This window comes from Canis aureus, chromosome 1 (genome assembly GCF_053574225.1).
Source record: "Canis aureus isolate CA01 chromosome 1, VMU_Caureus_v.1.0, whole genome shotgun sequence".
NCBI classification, from domain to species: Eukaryota; Metazoa; Chordata; class Mammalia; order Carnivora; family Canidae; genus Canis; species Canis aureus.
Window position 1 is genome coordinate 100,871,378 of NC_135611.1, and position 18,421 is coordinate 100,889,798.

Sequence of the window (18,421 nt, forward strand, 5' to 3'; positions counted from 1 at the left end):
TGGCCAAAGATGCCAGTGTTCTCTTTGGAGCAGGCAGTAGGATTCTCTGCTGAGCAGGGACTGCGGTAGCACCTGTGTTATGGGTGATGGAGATAGCCTCAGACTGATTTCCTATCCATCCCCGCATGTCTATGCTCATACAGTCTCCAGCCATCTTTTCTGTGTGCTTATGCCCTCTTTTATGCTCCACTGTGTTCTAGTCAGTGTTATGGGCTCTTGAGCTGTCTGAGGTTAATGTCATTCATAGATGGCTGTTGAATTGATTTTTGTTGGGGTAAAGGATGGTTTCTGCTTTTCCACCATCCTGCTGACATCAGTCGTGTAGGGTGTTTTTCTTTCTTGTGTCCTGAGTGGCTCTAGGACAGTCTTAGTGGTTCATCTGGCCTGTTTTCCTACAGTATTTGTATTGCCTGGGACCCTGTGTTGCTCAACTAGGGCTTATAGGGAAGAGGCCTTTGTGTAACATGGTATGGACATGCTTCTCACATGACCAGGTGGCCTCAGGGGAACCTGTTTCTGGTGAATAGAGCTGGAGAAGGTACGATATTAGGATTGTGTTTAGATCATACTGGGCACCTTTTGGTTTTTTTGACCAGAGTTTGGTGCTGTTGCCAATGGCCACACTTCATTTCTTTCTTTCCTTCCTTGCTGTTGACAATCTGTGGACTTCTGGGTTCTACTCCCTGGTAATTCCATAATGTCCAATGGAAGGGTTGTTGATCCTCCTCAGGCCTCCACATCTCACCCATTTCTCTCACTGCTATTTCTGTGTAGTTCAACATTCACCTCTGAAAATTTTGCCATGAGATATTCATATGCCCGTAAGCTGACCTTGAACGAAAGCAAATTTCTTGTAATTATATATTCCTACAGCCTCTATTCAGCCAAATGGCAGCAGCAGCAATGGTCCTACACAAACCTTTGGGCAGAGAACAAGTTGCAGACCCTTTGTTCCTTGTGTCATACCCTAGTTTTTTATCTTTCTAGTGTGTTCTCCATGATACTTTGACCAGTTGGGCCCAGGAATATACAGCAACCTCTCATTCAAATAAATTCCATCTCATTTGTCTGTAAAAACAGACTGTACAGTCAGTCATGCCTAGGTGAGTGGGCTCACCTCTTCACTTTAGTTAACACATGTTTCGGGACACCTGGGTGGCTCAGCGGTTGAGCGGCTACCTTTGGCTCAGGGCATGATCTGCGGTCCTGGGATCGAGTCCCTCATCGGGCTTCCTGCGTGGAGCCTACTTCTCCCTCTGCCTGTGTCTCTGCCTCTCTCCCTGTGTCTCATAAATAAATAAATAAAATCCTTAAAAGAAAACAAAAAAACACACATGTTTCACCAGCCTTTCTTTGCGTTCAGGTTGCTGCTGTGGAGCAGAGGCTGTGGAGGCACCCATTGAACAGAATGCTTCTGGAGGTGTGTCACAGACCAGGACGCCCAGGGTAGCTCTGACTTCCCAGAAGACCCACCCCTGTGAGATGTGTGGTCCAGTCTTGAGAGACATTTTCCATTTGGCTGAGCAGCAGGGAAAAGAAAACAGCCAGAAACTGTTGAGGTGCGGAGCATGTGGGAAACGATTTTATTTCAGTATAAAGTTTGAACAGCAGCAGCACGTGGGAGAAACACTATGCAGAAACGGTGTGGATGGGGCCTGTGACGTGAAGAGCTGCGGAATCCATGATTCAGGAAAGTCCTTTAACTGTAGGGAAGTTCAGAAGGACTTCCTGTCTGGCTCGAGACATCTGCGGCAAGAGGCCACTGCGAGTGGGGAGAAGCCAAACACCATCACACAGTGCAGGGCAACTTTACAAAGCAGAAAAAGTCATTATCCTTGGGGAGAATGCAAGAACGCCTTTAGTCCCAAACATCCCCATGTTCAGGACCAGGGTGTCCACCCTGGAAGACAGTGCTTTGTGTGTAATGAATGTGGGAAAACATTCAGGTACAAATCATTATTTGCTATACACCAGAGATCTCATACTGGAGAAAGATATCATGAGTTTGGCAAATATGGAAAATACTCTAGGCAAAGATCAACCCTGAGTGAACATGGAAAGACTCACAGTGGATCCAGGCAATACACGTGTAGCAAATGTGGGAAATCCTTAGGTCCCAAAACTGTCCTCATTCATCCCCAGAGATGGCATCATGGAGTAAAGAGTTATGTGTGCAGTGAATGTGCAAAATCTTATAGCTGTAGCTCAGTGTCGATTACTCATAGAGTTCAACCTGGAGAAAGGTTTTATAAGTGTCGTGGCTGTGGAAAATCTTTTCCCTCTATGTCTGCCCTCTGTTATCATCGGAGATCTCACACAGGGGAAAGACCTTTTGAGTGCAGTGATTGTGGAAAGTGTTTTACTGCTCGTTCTGTCCTCCATTCTCACCAGAGGGTTCACACTGGAGAAAAGCCTTATGAGTGCAATGAATGTGGCAAGTCCTTTTTGCGAAGAAATAGCCTCAATGTACACATAAAGGTTCACTCAAGTGAAAGGCCTTATAAATGTAATGAATGTGGGAAATCTTTGAAGTGTAAGTCAGCATTCATTAAACACCAGAGAATTCACACAGGAGAAAGGCCTTTTGAGTGCGGAGAATGTGGCAAGTCCTTTCTCCGAAAAAATACTCTCAATGTACACATAAAGGTTCACTCAGGTGAAAGGCCTTATAAGTGCAATGAATGTGGGAAATCATTTAAGTTTAAGTCAACATTCATTAAACACCAGAGAATTCACACAGGAGAGAGGCCTTATGAGTGCAATGAATGTGGGAAATCTTTTATATCTAGGACTGACCTGCGTTATCATCAAAGAATTCACACTGGAGAAAGGCCTTATGAGTGCAGTGAATGTGGCAAGTCTTTTGTCCGACAAAATATCCTCAAAGTACACAGAAAGGTTCACTCAGGTGAAAGGCCTTATAAGTGTAATGAATGTGGGAAATCTTTGAAGTGTAAGTCATCGTTGATTAAACACCAGAGAATTCACACAGGAGAAAGGCCTTATGAGTGCAGCGAATGCGGGAAGTCTTTTATTACTAGTTCTGTCCTTCATTCTCATCAGAGAGTTCACACTGGAGAAAGGCCTTATGAGTGCAGTGAATGTGGGAAAACTTTTACCACTAGTTCTGTCCTCCGTGATCACCAGAGACTTCATACTGGAGAAAGGCCTTATGAGTGTAGTAAATGTGGGAAAACTTTTACCACAAGTTCTGCCCTCCATTATCATCACAGAGTTCACACTGGAGAAAGGCCTTATGAGTGCAGTGAATGTGGCAAGTCTTTTGTCCGAAGAAATAGCCTGAGTGTACACCTAAAGGTTCACTCAGGTGAAAAACCTTATAAATGTAATGAATGTGGGAAATCATTGAAGTGTAAGTCAACATTCATTCAACATCAGAGAATTCACACAGGAGAACGGCCTTATGAATGCAGTGAATGTGGGAAATCTTTTTCTGCTACTTCTGTCCTTCGTTCTCACCAGAGAGTTCACACGGGAGAAAGGCCTTATGAGTGCAATGAATGTCAAAAATCTTTTACCTCTAGTTCTGCCCTCCGTTCTCACCAAAGAGTACACACAGGAGAAAGACCTTATAAGTGCGATGACTGTGGCAAGTTCTTTCTCCACAGAAATAGCCTCAATGTACATATTAAAGTTCACTCAGGTGAAAGGCCTTATAAATGTAATGAATGTGGCAAATCTTTGAACTATAAGTCGACGTTCATCCAACACCAGAGAATTCACACAGGAGAAAAGCCTTATCTGTGCAATGAATGTGGGAAGTCTTTTAGTCATAGCTGTGCCCTCCGGTATCATCGTCAAAGTCACCTTGGAATAAGTCCTTATGACTGTAGTGAATGTGGAAAATCTTTTACCACTAGTTCTGTCCTCCGTGACCACCAGAGACTTCACACTGGAGAAAGGCCCTATGAGTGCAGTGAATGTGGGAAATCTTTTACCGCTCGCTCTGTCCTCCGTTCTCACCAGAGAGTTCACTCTCGGGAAAGGCCTTATGAATGCAGTGAATGTGGCAAGTCCTTTGTCAGAAGAAATAGCCTCAATGTACACATAAAGGTTCACTCAGGTGAAAAGCCTTATAAGTGTAATGAATGTGGGAAATCTTGGAAGTGCAAGTCAACATTCATAAAACACCAGAGAATTCACACAGGGGAAAAGTCTTTCACTTGCAGTGAATGTGGGAAATCTTTTATTAGTTACGGTGCTCTTGGCCATCATCACAGAGTTCACAGTGGTGACAGGCCTTAGGGGTCCTGGTATTGTGGGGAATCTTTCAGCTAAATCTTCAGTCTCCTTCAACATGAGGAAGTCCGTAGTAAATAAAGTCCTTGTGGGTGATATTACGAACCGAATGTTTATGTTCACTAAAATTGATTTGTTGAATCCCTGTCCTCTAATGCAATAGGATTAGCATGTAATGTCTTGGGAGATCATTTAAAGATATAGTTTCATAAAAATCTGAATTCACCCTGGAGTGAAGCCTCATAAGTAGGTGAATAACAAAATTCCTTTAGCCAGTTATTTGTATTCATTCCCCCACTTGAGAGTTCACACTGCAGAAAGACTTAAAATAGCATAGAAACTGATATTTCCTTGCTTAGTATCTCTAGAGGAGAACCTTTATGAGTCCATCACCTTCTTGAATTCAGCTTTGTTTACCTGAATGTCCACAGTGAATTGACTGTCCGTAAGTTCTAGCCTTTTGGGAAAAATTCAGAATGTGCATATTGCGTTCTGATATGTTTGAAGTTATTGTTAGAAGTCACTGTTATATTCTGTGGCAGAAGTCATTTTACCTCTGCCACGAGGATGATCCTGATAATATACATTAGTCACTACCCAATATGCTTAACAGTGCTGACGTCTTTGTGTTGTCATTTGCTGATGGAAATTATGGGTAATTGGACCTCTTCATTTCCTTCTTTTTTTTTTTTTTTTTAAAGATAGATTTATTTATTTATTTATTTATTTATTTATTTATTTATTTATTCATTCAGAGAGAGAGAGAGGCAGAGACACAGGCAGAGGAAGAAGCAGGCTCCATGCAGGAAGCCCAACGTGGGACTCGATCCCAGGTCTCCAGGATCACACCCCAGGCTGCAGGTGGCACTAAACCACTGCGCCACCAGGGCTGCCCTCTTCGTTTCCTTCTAATTTTGGTCATGCATGTGACCTAGTTTTGATTATCAGTACCTGATCTGTGTCCTGGGTGGTTACTTGCACAGGAAGACTAAATCCCTTAGGGACTTTGTTGGTCTTTTAATGCTTTGGATTAAAGCATTAATGAAGCTTCCAAGTCAGTAATAGAGGAATTGGATGCCACTTGTTGCTCTGGTTTATGCATTAATAGGTCTTTTTATTTAATTACCTTTAATTGTAGGTGTTGTATCCATTCTTTTTTTTTTTTTTAAGATTTTATTTATTCATGAGAGATTCAGAGAGAGAGAGGCAGAGACACAGGCAGAGGGAGAAACAGGCTCCATGCAGGGAGCCAGATGCGGGACTCGATCCTGGGTCTCCAGAATCACACCCAGGGCCGAAAGTGCGCTAAACCGCTGAGCCACCGGGGCTGCCCAGTTGTATCCATTTTAAGGAGTGGTTGGAAAGCAGAGTTGGGCTCTGCTGGCACTTAGGAGTGAATAGATTTCATTGCATCACAAATTTATTGTGCCTCAGAGAGGAGAATACCTACATATGTACATCTTTACTGTTCTCCATCCTCGGGAATTTGCATTAACTCTAACAACCTATCTGATGGGCTGAATGTGCACCCACAATTCCTATTTTGAAGTTGTAACCTGCCAGTACCACACAATGTGAGTATAGTTATACATGGCATCTTAAAAAAGATCATGAAGTTGAAATGGGTTATTAGGATGGACTCTTAGGCAGTCTAGCTGGTTTCATGATAAGAGATGAGGATATGGGTGCACATGGATGACCATCTGAAGACAGGGAATCCCCATCTACCAGCTAAGGAGAGGCCTTAGAAGAAACTAACCTTGCTGATGACACTTTATGTCCAATTTTTGGACTCCAGATTTGTGGGAAAATAAATTTCTCTTGTCTAATCACCCAGAGTGTGGTACTGTGTTACATCAGTTTTAGTTAATACAGCCTCCTAGGGGCCACATCTGGGTTTTGTGTTCTAGATGCCAGGAAGTTTTGCGTGTTCACGGGTCACCCTGAAGAGGGAGCAGCTGAGACCATCTCCAGTGCTTGTAGAGACAAGCTTGTCCACAGCAGATACCACATAGTGCCCTGCACTGTTGAGTGGAGTCTCTAACTCAGATTCTTCAGAGGATCCATGTGACCTTTGTACAGTATTCACTTGTACCACAGAGGCAGGGAAACTCTAATTGGTAATCTAAATGATTGGGTAATTAGGGAGTAGAGGAGTCATCAGGCCTGTTTATGGAATGTATCTATTATAAAAATGTATCACAGATATAGTGACTGGCTGGGCAGGATCAGTGTGCACAGAAATTCTTTAATTTCAGACACAGGTATCCTGTGTAACAGAGGTCATTGTCATAAAATTATCCAAAAGTCTCTGAATTATATCCTCTCTCTGGTGCTTACATGTCAAGGCTGTTGTGGTGCAGGCAAGGAAAGGATAAAAACAGGAGATTTCATAGGCTAGGGATGTAGTTTTGTAACCCTGCCTTGCCAGCATTCTTACAGTATCCTATACAACTATGGCAGACACCTGTTCTGAAACATCCATCTCCCAGGTTTTCTCCCAGATACTCCCCATCATCTAGGGCTGTAAATGCAGGTCTTAACTGCCAGTGGTGGTGTGGAGTTCTTCTGTTAAGATTGCCAAAGGTTTGCTTCTGTCCTGAAGTTCTTAAATAAACCATTCCTCCTCAGGCTGGAGTTCTCACCCTCTTTCTTTTTTGTTTTTTTAGGATTTTATTAGAGTACAAATTGGGGTAGGGGCAGAGGGAGAAGCAGATTGCCCACTGAGTAGGGAGCCTGATGTGGGGCTCCATTCCAGGACTCTGAGATGACGACCTGAGCCGAAAGCAGATGCTTAACCGACTGAGCAACCCAAGTGCCCTCACACCCTTTTTCTTTGGTCATTCGGCTCTGACGTTTCACATATATGTCCCTTTGAGTCAACAGTACTGTTTTCTTCTCCAGATTTACACCCCTACTGATCTATTTCATTAGAGCATTTGGCACATTTGGCTTATTTCCAGCTTTTGACTTCCACAAACAAACCCCTCTATATGTTTTCATTATAATTCCTTATGCAGATAGAGGGTTCATTTCTCTTATGTTAAATCTCAAAGTGCAATGCCAAAGGCAGAGGTAGGCCGGAATTAACATTTTCATGAAAGAGCCAAAATGGGATCTAAGCTGTTCACTATTGCATTCCCACCAGGCATGTCTGAGAGTTCCAGTATCTCCAGCCCCTGCCAATACTTGGTAGTGCCAGTCTTTAAGGTCAGCTCTTTTAATACATGTGTAGTGCTATGTTGTAATTGCATTTCCTAGGGATTTCTGATTTTGTTCATGTGTTTACCTTTACAAGCCCAGGCAGACAGCAGATTTGGGGACTGTGAGCTGACTGGAGGTGTCCAGGAGCCTCACAGGCAGGAGACATTAATCCTGACAGGCTGGAGGGGAGGGACCTGCCTGAACACCCTGAAGGGTGACTGTAAGTCAGGCTGGTCTCACATTAGTAAAGACAAGGTTGCTGTGCCCACCTGACAGAGTTGTTTCCTGCCATCCCATCCAGTACACGGGGAAGGATTTCTCACCGCAGAGCGCTAGCCTCCAAGTGATTTAATTCCTTCTCTTTCTGTAACAGTTGACGACTAATCCCCAAAGGAAACTGCTCTGGGCTTTGTTTCCCGTCAGCTGTCTCAGGGGAAGTCTTCTGGGCCTGGGAAGGGCAGGCGCTGGGGTCACATCCCGCCTCCCCCTGACCTGGAAGGACTGGGAGCAGGAGGGTGTGGGAGGAAGTGAAGCCTATCTTAGAATAGATCTGGGGTCCGTATTCTTTTCTTTTTTTTTAATTTATTTTTTAGATTTTATTTATTAATGAGAGACACACACACGGAGAGGGAGAGAGACAGAGACACAGGCAGAGGGAGAAGCAGGCTCCATGCAGGGAGCCTGATGTGGGACTCGATCCGGGATCTCCAGGACCACGCCCCAGGCTGCAGGCGGCGCTAAACCGCTGCGCCCCTGGAGCTGCCCTGGGGTCAGTGTTGGTGCGGTTTTTGTTTGCTACCTCCAGGTGGTGACTTTGGCATTTGGTTTGAACTATCCCTCTTGACCTTGTGCCTGTTTTGATCCACTTTCGGGCCAAGCAGCACCCTCTCCACCTGAGGGCTCCCGTGTCAGAAAGATCCTTTGCAGTTGCTGACTGGGGGATACACAGGAAGGTCCGGTTTCCTGGTTCAACATGAATCTGCCACCTGGGTTCCGACAGGTCTCGGCTCCTCTACACTGTCAGCTTAGTGGCCAAAACAGGGGACCCTCACCTATAGTGCACTACTTCTGGGATTTGAGAAGTCTGGCACTGACTTCTGGACTTTTACTGGCTATGCATAATAGTGGAGGACAGGAAGACAGCCAGTGTAAATCTCTTTAAGGCTGCCGTTAAACGAACAAGGGGTGGTGGAAAGGGAGGTGGACGGGGGCGGGGTGGGGGTGGGGGTGACTGGGTGTCGGGCACTGAGGGGGGCACTTGATGGGATGAGCACTGGGTGTTATGCTATATGTTGGAAAATTGAACTCCAATAAAATAAAGAAAGTTAGGGTATGTAGGCATAAAAAAAAAAAAAAAAGGCTGCCGGGATCCCTGGGTGGCGCGGCGGTTTGGCGCCTGCCTTTGGCCCAGGGCGCTCGATCCTGGAAACCCGGGATCGAATCCCACGTCGGGCTTCCAGTGCATGGAGCCTGCTTCTCCCTCTGCCTGTGTCTCTGCCTCTCTCTCTCTCTGTATGACTATCATAAATAAAAAAAAATAAAATTAAATTAAAAAAAAAAGGCTGCCCTTAATGCCTGCGGGCTTTAATGTCAGTGGCTTAAAAGCAATCTATTTCACCTACTAGCATTTTTATTTTTGAAAAACAAAAATAAAAAAAAAGAAAAACAAAAATAGAGAAAGAGGGAAAGGAAGGGAAGGAAAAAAAGGAAGGAAGGAAAGAAAGAGGAGAGAAGGAAGGCCAGGATGGGTACAGCCCATCTTGCAAGGAAGAGGGTACCCAGATTAAGTGCTTTAATATGGGAACCTGGAGAGGCCTTTTATTCTATGGACCCTTGCATGAGCATGATGGCATCTTGGGGAGTCAGCGAGAAAGGGGCTGAGCACGTGGAGATTGGGATGCGGTCTCCTGAGGACCTCAGTACCAGGCAGAAGGGTAGGGGTGGCACAGGGACAGAGGAGACACCTGGAGGGAGTTAGGACCCTGGGTAGCAGATTTAGGAAGGACTCTCTGGGCTGAGTCCCCATACTTCCTCTGGAGCCTAAGCTTCCACCACTGATACTTATGGCAAATGCCCTCCCAGAGTGTTGACCTGGTAGATCCCTCAGGGACACAGCACAGTCCACAGGTGATCCCTCCATTCCTCTTACATGCACCATCATGACCGCTCTGGCACCTCCTGGCGGTGTCAGAGTATATATGTCTGGACTAAACTCAGCAGATGGTTGCCCACGATTATCTTAGAGGAAAAAAACCTCAGGAGCAGGTTTGTCAACAAATTCGGACTTTGTTGTACTGTCAGGGCACAGGGGTGCAAGAGCACCTAACCTGAGGGTCCCAGACAAACTAGGTTTGGCCACTGCCTGGTGACAAAATCCAAAGACAGAGGAAGAGGTGGTGATGAAACAGGCATCAGGGTCTTCCATCTGAGACAGGGGACAAGCCTGAAAGAAGAACCCAACTGGAAGATTTGAGGTCAAAATAGGGGCAGCCAAGGTCCTCTTTCAGTACTAGGAAAACCAGTATGTATGGGTGAAGCCACCTCGGGCCCTTGGGTGACCTTGTAATCTTAAGGTTAAAGAAGCACCATTAGCCCATGTGATTGGTTGTTTCTCTGTCTACAGACCATGCATTCTCTCCTAGAAAGATCTGAGTACTCTGCATGCCACAAAACAAACCAGATCCCCTTGCACAACCTCCCAGCACTGTGATAACATCTATAGCTAGCACTCTGGAGTCTGCACGTTGTCAAGAAGTGTTAAGTACTGCTGTGCTCCATTTACTGGCTAACTGACCCAAACGCCTCTAAAAACCTCTTCATGAGGCAGAGACTTTGGAGTTTTTCTTTGTACAGTGGTCTGCCTTCTTTCCACACGGCCAGCCTCCTCATTAAAGCTCTTGTATCAAAAAAAAAAAAAAAAAAAAGCTCCTGTATCTTTCCAGTCAGCACCTGTCTCTTGATTATTGGCTTTATAGTGATGTGCAGCCAAACTTGGGTTTTGCTAACAACATATTTGAACACAGATCCCCACAGAAACATTGCAATCCTTCCATGTGCCGAAGCAATTTTAAAAGGATACCATACTGGGATGCCGGAGTGGCTCAGTGGTTGAGTATCTGCCTTTAGCTCAGGGTGTAATCCTGGAGTCCTGGGATCGAGTCCCGCATTGGGCTCTCTGCATGGAGCCTGCTTCTCTCTCTGCCTATTCTCTGCCTCTCTCTGTGTCTCTCATGAATAAATAAAATCTTTAAAAAAAAAATAAAAGGATACCATACTGCTGATAATTGTTTTTCTGCATTGAGGTAGTTGATGTGAAATGTCAGGGTGAGGGATCACACAGTCAAGAAAGAATTTCTTGACTCAGGAAAGGATTTGGTGAGAAAAAAGTGATTGATTAAAGCATGGTGACAGGATCCATGGTCAGAAAGAGCTGCACTGTGACTGATTATATAATTTTCAGTTGGGACTGGGGTAGGGAAAATGTTAACCTGTAAAGTATTTTAGAAGCAAGGTTTCCAGGACCTTGAGAGGTAGCTGTTGTTAGGTCAAGGTCATTTGCTGCTGTCTACTAAAATCTTAGTACTGAGAGCCCCTTCAAATGTAGATTAGTTGGCTCTTTGTTTAGAGAACGATTGCTCTTGTATACCTTGAGGGAATAGGTAGAACTAAAGGAAGTTTCCAAAGGGATATTCATATGGTAAAGAAGATCTACCGGATCTTGGCATTTGGGCTAAAATTGTCTTTTTCCTTTAGGAAAGTGCTAACAAAAAAAAAAAAAAAAAAGGAAAGAGCTAACGCTGAGGGAGTTACCTTCCTGGAAGGTCACCCTCCCTGTCTCAAGTAGTTGTCAATGGGGAGTAAGTTGTAAAGAATTTTAATTTTTTTTCTTTTCCCTTGTTCTCCACATCAGAGTGATTAGCCGGTTTTCATTTTTATGTTCACAACGGAGTAATAATCTGTTACTAAAAGCAAAACCAGACATTCTAGACATTCCACTTTTTTTTTAAAGATTTCATTTATTTATTCATCAGAGACAGAGAGAGAGAGAGGCAGAGACACAGGAAGAGGGAGAAGCAGGCTCCATGCCGGGAGCTCAATGTGGAACTCAATCCTAGGACTCCAGGATCACACCCTAGGGCTGAAGGCAGGCGCTCAACCACTGAGCCACCCAGGTGTCCCTAGACACTCCACTTTTAATGAAAGAAACAAATGTGTGCTGATAAATTTTCTGCCTAGGTTATGAAATCCTGCAGCCGTAGAGGACATTTGTGTGAATCACAAGAATATCAGGTGCCTTGTCCACAGGAACCACAGCAAGCAGATGGAATTTGTGTGTCTCTCTCACCTGGAGGCTTTTTAAAATACTCATTCTAAAAAAAAATAAAATAATAAAATAAAATAAAATAAAATAAAATAAAATAAAATAAAATAAATACTCATTCTATGGCTACCCCCAAAGGCCCTGAGTCAATAGGTGTGTCTTGTGGGGCTGAGAATGAGCATTTCTAATGAGTTGAGGTGAAGCCAATGGAGAGCTCAGTGCAGAGATGAAACTGTAAAAACAGGTTATTTAGGGAAGGTCAGACTGCATGCCCCAGGCTCCAGTACAGAGAGGCTGTAGATGTACACGCTGTGATGAGCAGCAGTCAAAGGTTCTTTTTTTTTTTTTTTTTAAGATTTTATTTATTTATTCATGAGACACACAGAGAGAGAGAGAGAGAGGGGCAGAGACACAGGCAGAAGGAGAAGCAGGCTCCATGCAGTGAGCCCGATGCAGGACTCGATCCCGGGTCTCCAGGATTGCGCCCTGGGCCAAAGGCAGGCGCTAAACCGCTGCGCCAACCAGGGTTCCCTAGTATTTCTGCTTTCATGTTTCCTATGTTTTCTTGAACCTCATAAAAGCCACAGGAAGGCAAGACTGCATGTCTTGTGCCTACATTTCTCCCATGCACCTACCAAAGTTCCTGAAAACCCCGTATGCGCTCAGTGCACTTTGTTAGAAGAGTGGATAAACATGGGCTTTCAATTTCCTGGTCATTTTAAGTCTTCAGGTACCCTAAATGTACTCTTCTAAGTTTCTCCAAAGTAGTGTGAAAATTAGAAGAGAGAACTCATGGAAGATGTATTAAGGAATCACAGTACAAACCGGCATGAGAAGCATAATCAGCAGTTAAGAAGGAAGACAATTTTTATCTTGACAAAGGAGACTTTCTAGGGATGATTTCAATCTCCTGCTTTTTTTTTTTTTTTTTTAAGAATTTACTTATTCAGGGATCCCTGGGTGGCGCAGCGGTTTGGCGCCTGCCTTTGGCCCAGGGTGCGATCCTGGAGACCTGGGATCGAATCCCACGTCGGGCTCCCTGTGCATGGAGCCTGCTTCTCCCTCTGCCTGTGTCTCTGCCTCTCTCTCTCTCTCTCTCTCTCTCTGTGACTATCATAAATAAATAAAAATTAAAAAAAAAAGAATTTACTTATTCATGAGACACACTGAGAGAGACAGAGACAGAGATAGAGACAGAGACAGAGACAGAGACAGAGAAGCAGGCTCCATGCAGGGAGCCTGACATGGGACTGGATCCCAAGACTCCAGGATCAGGTCCTGGTCTGAAGGCAGCGCTAAACCACTGAGCCACCTGGGCTGCCCAATCTCCTGTTTGTTTGTGTTTTTTTTTTTTTTTTTTTTTTTATGATAGTCATACAGAGAGAGAGAGAGAGGCAGAGACAGAGGCAGAGGGAGAAGCAGGCTCCATGCACAGGGAGCCCGACGTGGGATTCGATCCCAGGTCTCCAGGATCGCGCCCTGGGTCAAAGTCAGGCGCCAAACCGCTGCGCCACTCAGGGATCCCCCCAATCTCCTGTTTTTAACAAAAGAAAGTATGATCTCTCCTTGCCCCAGCAATCACACTCTAACCAGGGCATGCAGCCAATAAGAGACTGCCAAACTCAGTCTTGTGTTTCTCAAGGACATTTTATTGAAAGTTATCCTCCCCAATCTTCTCCTAAGACCTAATAAAAGCTGACTTTTGTTTTTTTTAATTGTGGTTTGCCATAGTGTGCTTATCCATAGTTGAAATTTCGCCATTATTCTAGAATAAACTCAGTTTGCTTATAAATAACTGGCTATTTATTTAAGGTTGACCGGTAGCATAGCTCAATGTTTTCAGGAATGAAAAAAAAAAACACATTTTCAAGATAAAAGCCTCACAGTGTCAGGCACATTTTTAGCACAATGATATGCTGTTTGATTCTATCTTTTCTCAGACTTCTTAAGCCTTCTCCTAAAAGTTCTCTGAAGTCATAATGCTTTTTTAGCTTTTACTGATATGTAGGAAGATGGAATGTGGGTTTCCCCAGAGCTATTTCTAACACTGTCTTTAAACATCTGAAATGTGTTTCACTGCTGTTTTTTGGAGATAATTTTAATTCCTAAAGCAACACTACTGCCAGGGCCTGAAAAAGATAGAATCATTTCCCCACAAGAAGTTGAGATCATTGGGTTCAGATAACCCATTATTTCAGTGTTTAGATTCTTTCTTTGCACACATGCTCCAACTGGAAATGGCAACGTGTTCTATAACAAAACCAGCAATCATTAAGTTGCTCTGTGTTTGACATGTCAGACTCTTATATTTTTTTTTAATATATTTTTTTTAAGATTTTATTTATTTATTCATGAGAGACACACAGAGAGAGGCAGAGACACAGGCAGAGGGAGAAGCAGGCTCCATGCAGGGAGTCCGATGCAGGACTCGATCCCAGGTCCCCGGGGTCACACCCTGGGCCCAAGGTGGGCGCTCAACCTCTGAGCCACCGAGGCGTCCCTGACATGTCAGACTCTTAAAAGGAAATGAATATATCTGAGAATATGGAGCAAGAAATATATGAATAAAAGTGTCCCTCAATAGTTGGGACAGAATCAGTATGCAGGCAAGAGAGGTTTAATTTTTTTTTTTAATTTTCATTTATTTATGATAGTCACAGAGAGAGAGAGAGGCAAAGACACAGGCAGAGGGAGAAGCAGGCTCCATGCACCGGAAGCAGGCTCCATGCACCGGGAGCCGGATGTGGGATTTGATCCTGGGTCTCCAGGATCACGCCCGGGGCCAAAGACAGGCGCTAAACCGCTGTGCCACCCAAGGATCCCGGCAAGAGAGGTTTAGTGTGGAACCAGAGTCTTACTTCATCATTGTCCCCATAATTCTGGGTGACCTACCATCCCTCATCCCCATTCATGTAACCAACCTGTATAGGGTATGAAAAAGGAAACAATTGGGTTCCAAATGGAATCGCTTCTGCTAGGTAGGCCATGTCACCAAACCGCGGCAGAATACTGAAACTCATTGCATTTACAACCTCCCCCAGGAATTTAGTTCCCACTGCTAGGAATTTTCTGGCAAGCAATAAAAAGGTAATCTGTCATATGGATGGGCCCTCTCCATCTCCCAAAAGATGAGGGATTCCTCTAATAAGTCTCTTTTGTTCCCACAATATGGTGAATCTATTCTTTTCTGTTTTTGATGCTGTTGTACTACCTTTAAAAACCTTTTCCTTTCTGTAGCTTTTTGGAGCTGCACTCATCCCATCCCTTAGATGGGATGCTGCCCAATTCACAAATTGCTGAATAAAGCCAAGAGAGCTTTACAATGTGATGAGTTGAATTTTTGTTAACTGGAAATTATAGTTCCCAATCAAGCCTACTGAAACTTACAAAACTGACTTTAATGCTTCAGGGTGAAAACTTTTGAGGAGCAGCAATATATTCCCAGCTATGTAAAGTCTCACTTATTTCGGAACTGCTGTCCAGAAGTAATGTCATCTCAGTAGAAGAATTTGGGACTATCAAAAATAGTAGTTCTCTCCTTTGGAAGCTGGGCCTCATGGAGTCTGCATTCATGACTCCTCTCTACCTTTAAGAAGGGGTAAAGCCAGGAGTCCAGGGTGGCTCAGTTGGTCAAGCCCCTACCTTAGGTTGGGGTCACGCGGGATCCAGGGTCCCATAAGACTCTGCTCACCAGAGAGCCTGCTTCTCCCACTCCCTCTGCTATTCCCCTGCTTGTGCTCTGTCAAGTAAATAAAATCTAAAAAAAAAAAAAAATCAATGCTCATATACTTCTGCATAAGAGCACCACTTTCCTGCAGCCTTCAGGATGCCACGTGACCTATGCTTCAGTACTCCAGGGTGGAGGATCCCTACCGGAGACTGCCTGAGATCAGGGAACCACACCACCCGGAAGAACCTGGGCAAGGGCGCAGCGAGGAGCCAATGAGGGAATAGGACGCGGGGTTTCTAGGCGGGCACCATCTGCTGGGGCGGGACTTCCGGCCTGAGGCCCTGGCGGTCTTTTTACCCCCGCTAGGTCCGTCTGTCTCCTAAGGTTTCAGAGTGCCGGTTCAGAGTCGGGGTGACTAGTGAAGACGCAAGGGGAGGCACTGTCCTCGCCGCACACACTAGGACCGGGCCTCGCTCCGCCCCATGAGTCCAATGGCGGCGGCCGCGCCCAGGGCCCTAGCGCAGGTAAACGCTCATCCCCCGGACCCTCCCCGCCCCCCTCCCCCCCCCCCCGATTATCAAGGCCCGAGCGCGGGGCGCCTGCTTGTGTCCCTGAGACCCCGCATCGGTGTGCTGGGACCCCCGGTGTGAGCGCCGGCGCGCTGCGGTGGGGAGCGGACCGCAGAGGCGGGGCGGGCTGGGGCAGAGGCTGCGGGGATAGCGGTGCGGGGTGGCTGCGTCAGCAGCGGCGAGCTGCAAGTGTCCATTCTTTCAGGAGCAATGACGGCCAGTGAGGCCTGCACCCTCGCTGCCTGACGGGGCCATCTGTCCTAGCGATGCTGAGAGGGGGGAGACCCGGGTGTACATAGGCTTTGTCTGGCCGCAGAAGGGCACGCCCCGCGGGGGTAAGCGAGGAGGAGGGACTCGCAGTAGTCGGTGTATTGTTGATGGACTCCGTGGCCACCGTGGACGTGGGTGAACCGGTTGACTGGTCTATGTTTTGAGAAGGGCCGAGGCCGATTGTGGGTGTTGCAGGTGAGAAAAGGAAGGGAGGAGTCAGGGCAAACCCCAGGGCCTTAGTTACGTGAACCTTAAAAAGTGCCAGTTCCCCGCAAAAATCGATTAATGTGGGAGCGAAAGAGAACTGCGGTTTGGAATAAAGCAGCTGAGTCAAAATAGCAGGCCAGTGTGGAGAACAAGAGAGAGGTAGTCTATTTTAAGGGGAAAGGGGAGAAGTTGGGGAAGCTGTTGTAAACTACAAGTCCACAGGAGTAAGTTGGGAGTTGCGGCTTCTCATTGGCTGAGCTGTTGGGTGCGGTGATCAGGAAAGCCTGTCTTTGGGGTCTGAGGTAGTGAAGTCCTGTCCCATATAAGGTCAATCCCATCGCTTTCTGTTGGGCCTGCAGTTGATCACATTGGTAGTGCCTGAGAGCTCCCCGAAGTGCAATCTCCCGACTCCACAGTTTAGTGAGGTTTTCCGTTATGAATAGCAGCGGAAGGGATTGAAGCTCCCGTGAACCTGATGGAAGTTGGCAGTATGTTGATTATCCCTTGGGGTGTCCTAACTTGTCTTGACATGGTTAAGCATCTTAGATGTTTTAGGGAAGTGTGAGTGATGGTGTGGAGTGGGCAGCTGGACAGGACATTTTGGGAAACTGGGGGAAAGTTGCAGATTGGAGGCTTCCAAAAATGATGGCTGTTGTGCGGAGTAGGTGGAAATTTGGGTCCCATATAGGAAAGGCATGCAGGGACGCCTGGGTGGCTCAGCAGTTTAGCGCCTGTCTTCGGCCCAGGGTGTGATCCTGGAGTCCCGGGATGGAGTCCCACATCAGGCTCCCTGTGTGGAGCCTGCTTCTCCCTCTGCCTATGCCTCTGCCTCTCTCTCTCTGTGTCTTTCATGCATAAATAAATACGAATCTTTTTTTTTTTTTTTTTTTTTTTATGGTAGTCACACAGAGAGAGGGAGAGGCAGAGACACAGGCAGAGGGAGAAGCAGGCTCCATGCACCCGGAGCCCGACGTGGGATTCGATCCCGGGTCTCCAGGATCGCGCCCTGGGCCAAAGGCAGGCGCTAAACCGCTGCGCCACCCAGGGATCCCATAAATACGAATCTTTAAAATAAAAAAAGAAGAGGGTCTGTGAGTATCCTAAGTTGACATGTGCTTGTGAGTGTCTGTTATTGAAGGGAGGATTACAGGCAGGTTGAGGAGGGCTTCTCAGCAGCATCTGAGGCTTTCCCTCAGTTGGGATCCATGAGAGTCCTGGGGTGGTAGTGGAGCCTGTGTGAATCTGTCAAACATCCTTTGGATGACCTGTGACAAGTACAAGAGTGAGTGGTGGGAGAATCGTGTAGTATGGGGGCAGGAAGGCGTGGGCGTTCATCTGCGGTCTGAAGACAGGAGAGAGGTACAGTCTACAGAATCATGTGCACATGGAGAGGAAGTATGAGCCAAGGACCTCAGGGTCCTGATATTGAGGACTCTCTGGTAAAGCAGGGCCCATACCTGGCTGTCTCAGGGCATAATCTGGGAGAGCCTGCATTGGTAATATCGTGACATGGGACCTTGCAGGCCACACCCAGAGCTTAGATTGCACCTACATGTCCTGTGTCTGTTACTACTGAGGACTGAACAGTGATTGATGGGAAGGTGAGAGGAGTGCAGCATTAGCGGCACCAGGACCTGGCATTTATCCCACGGTGGGGAGCTGTGGTGGCAGGGGAGACTGGGGTGCTGTGTGGGGGATTGGATTGTAGGTTCTCAGAGAGAGAGAGAGAGAGAATGTTCATGGTTCCATCTGTTGCTCTCCTGACAGGGTGGCGTGACCTTTGAGGACATTGCCGTGTACTTCTCCTGGAAGGAGTGGAGACTTCTGGATGAGGCTCAGAGACGGCTGTACCACCATGTGATGCTGGAGAACTTTACACTTATATCCTCACTGGGTAAGGCCTTCACCGTCCTCATTCAC

General features: G+C 46.0%; 1 protein-coding gene across 16 annotated transcripts in view; it reads left to right on the forward strand.

The window, feature by feature from the left end:
- The window catches only part of LOC144322399 (uncharacterized), a 72,813-nt gene that overhangs the window by 43,204 nt on the left and 11,188 nt on the right, over positions 1–18,421 (forward strand). For 10 of the 16 annotated variants that reach the window (XM_077912490.1, XM_077912499.1, XM_077912509.1 and 7 more), the window contains one exon: positions 1,364–4,361. In XM_077912490.1, the coding sequence (XP_077768616.1) occupies positions 1,483–4,266 (2,784 nt within the window). In that variant the 5' untranslated portion in view covers positions 1,364–1,482 and the 3' untranslated portion in view covers positions 4,267–4,361. Of the gene's footprint in view, positions 1–1,363; positions 4,362–15,786; positions 15,980–16,325; positions 16,490–17,453; positions 17,593–18,268; positions 18,396–18,421 lie in introns of those variants that run through there. The other 6 variants (XM_077912398.1, XM_077912390.1, XM_077912417.1 and 3 more) reach the window with 4 other exon arrangements.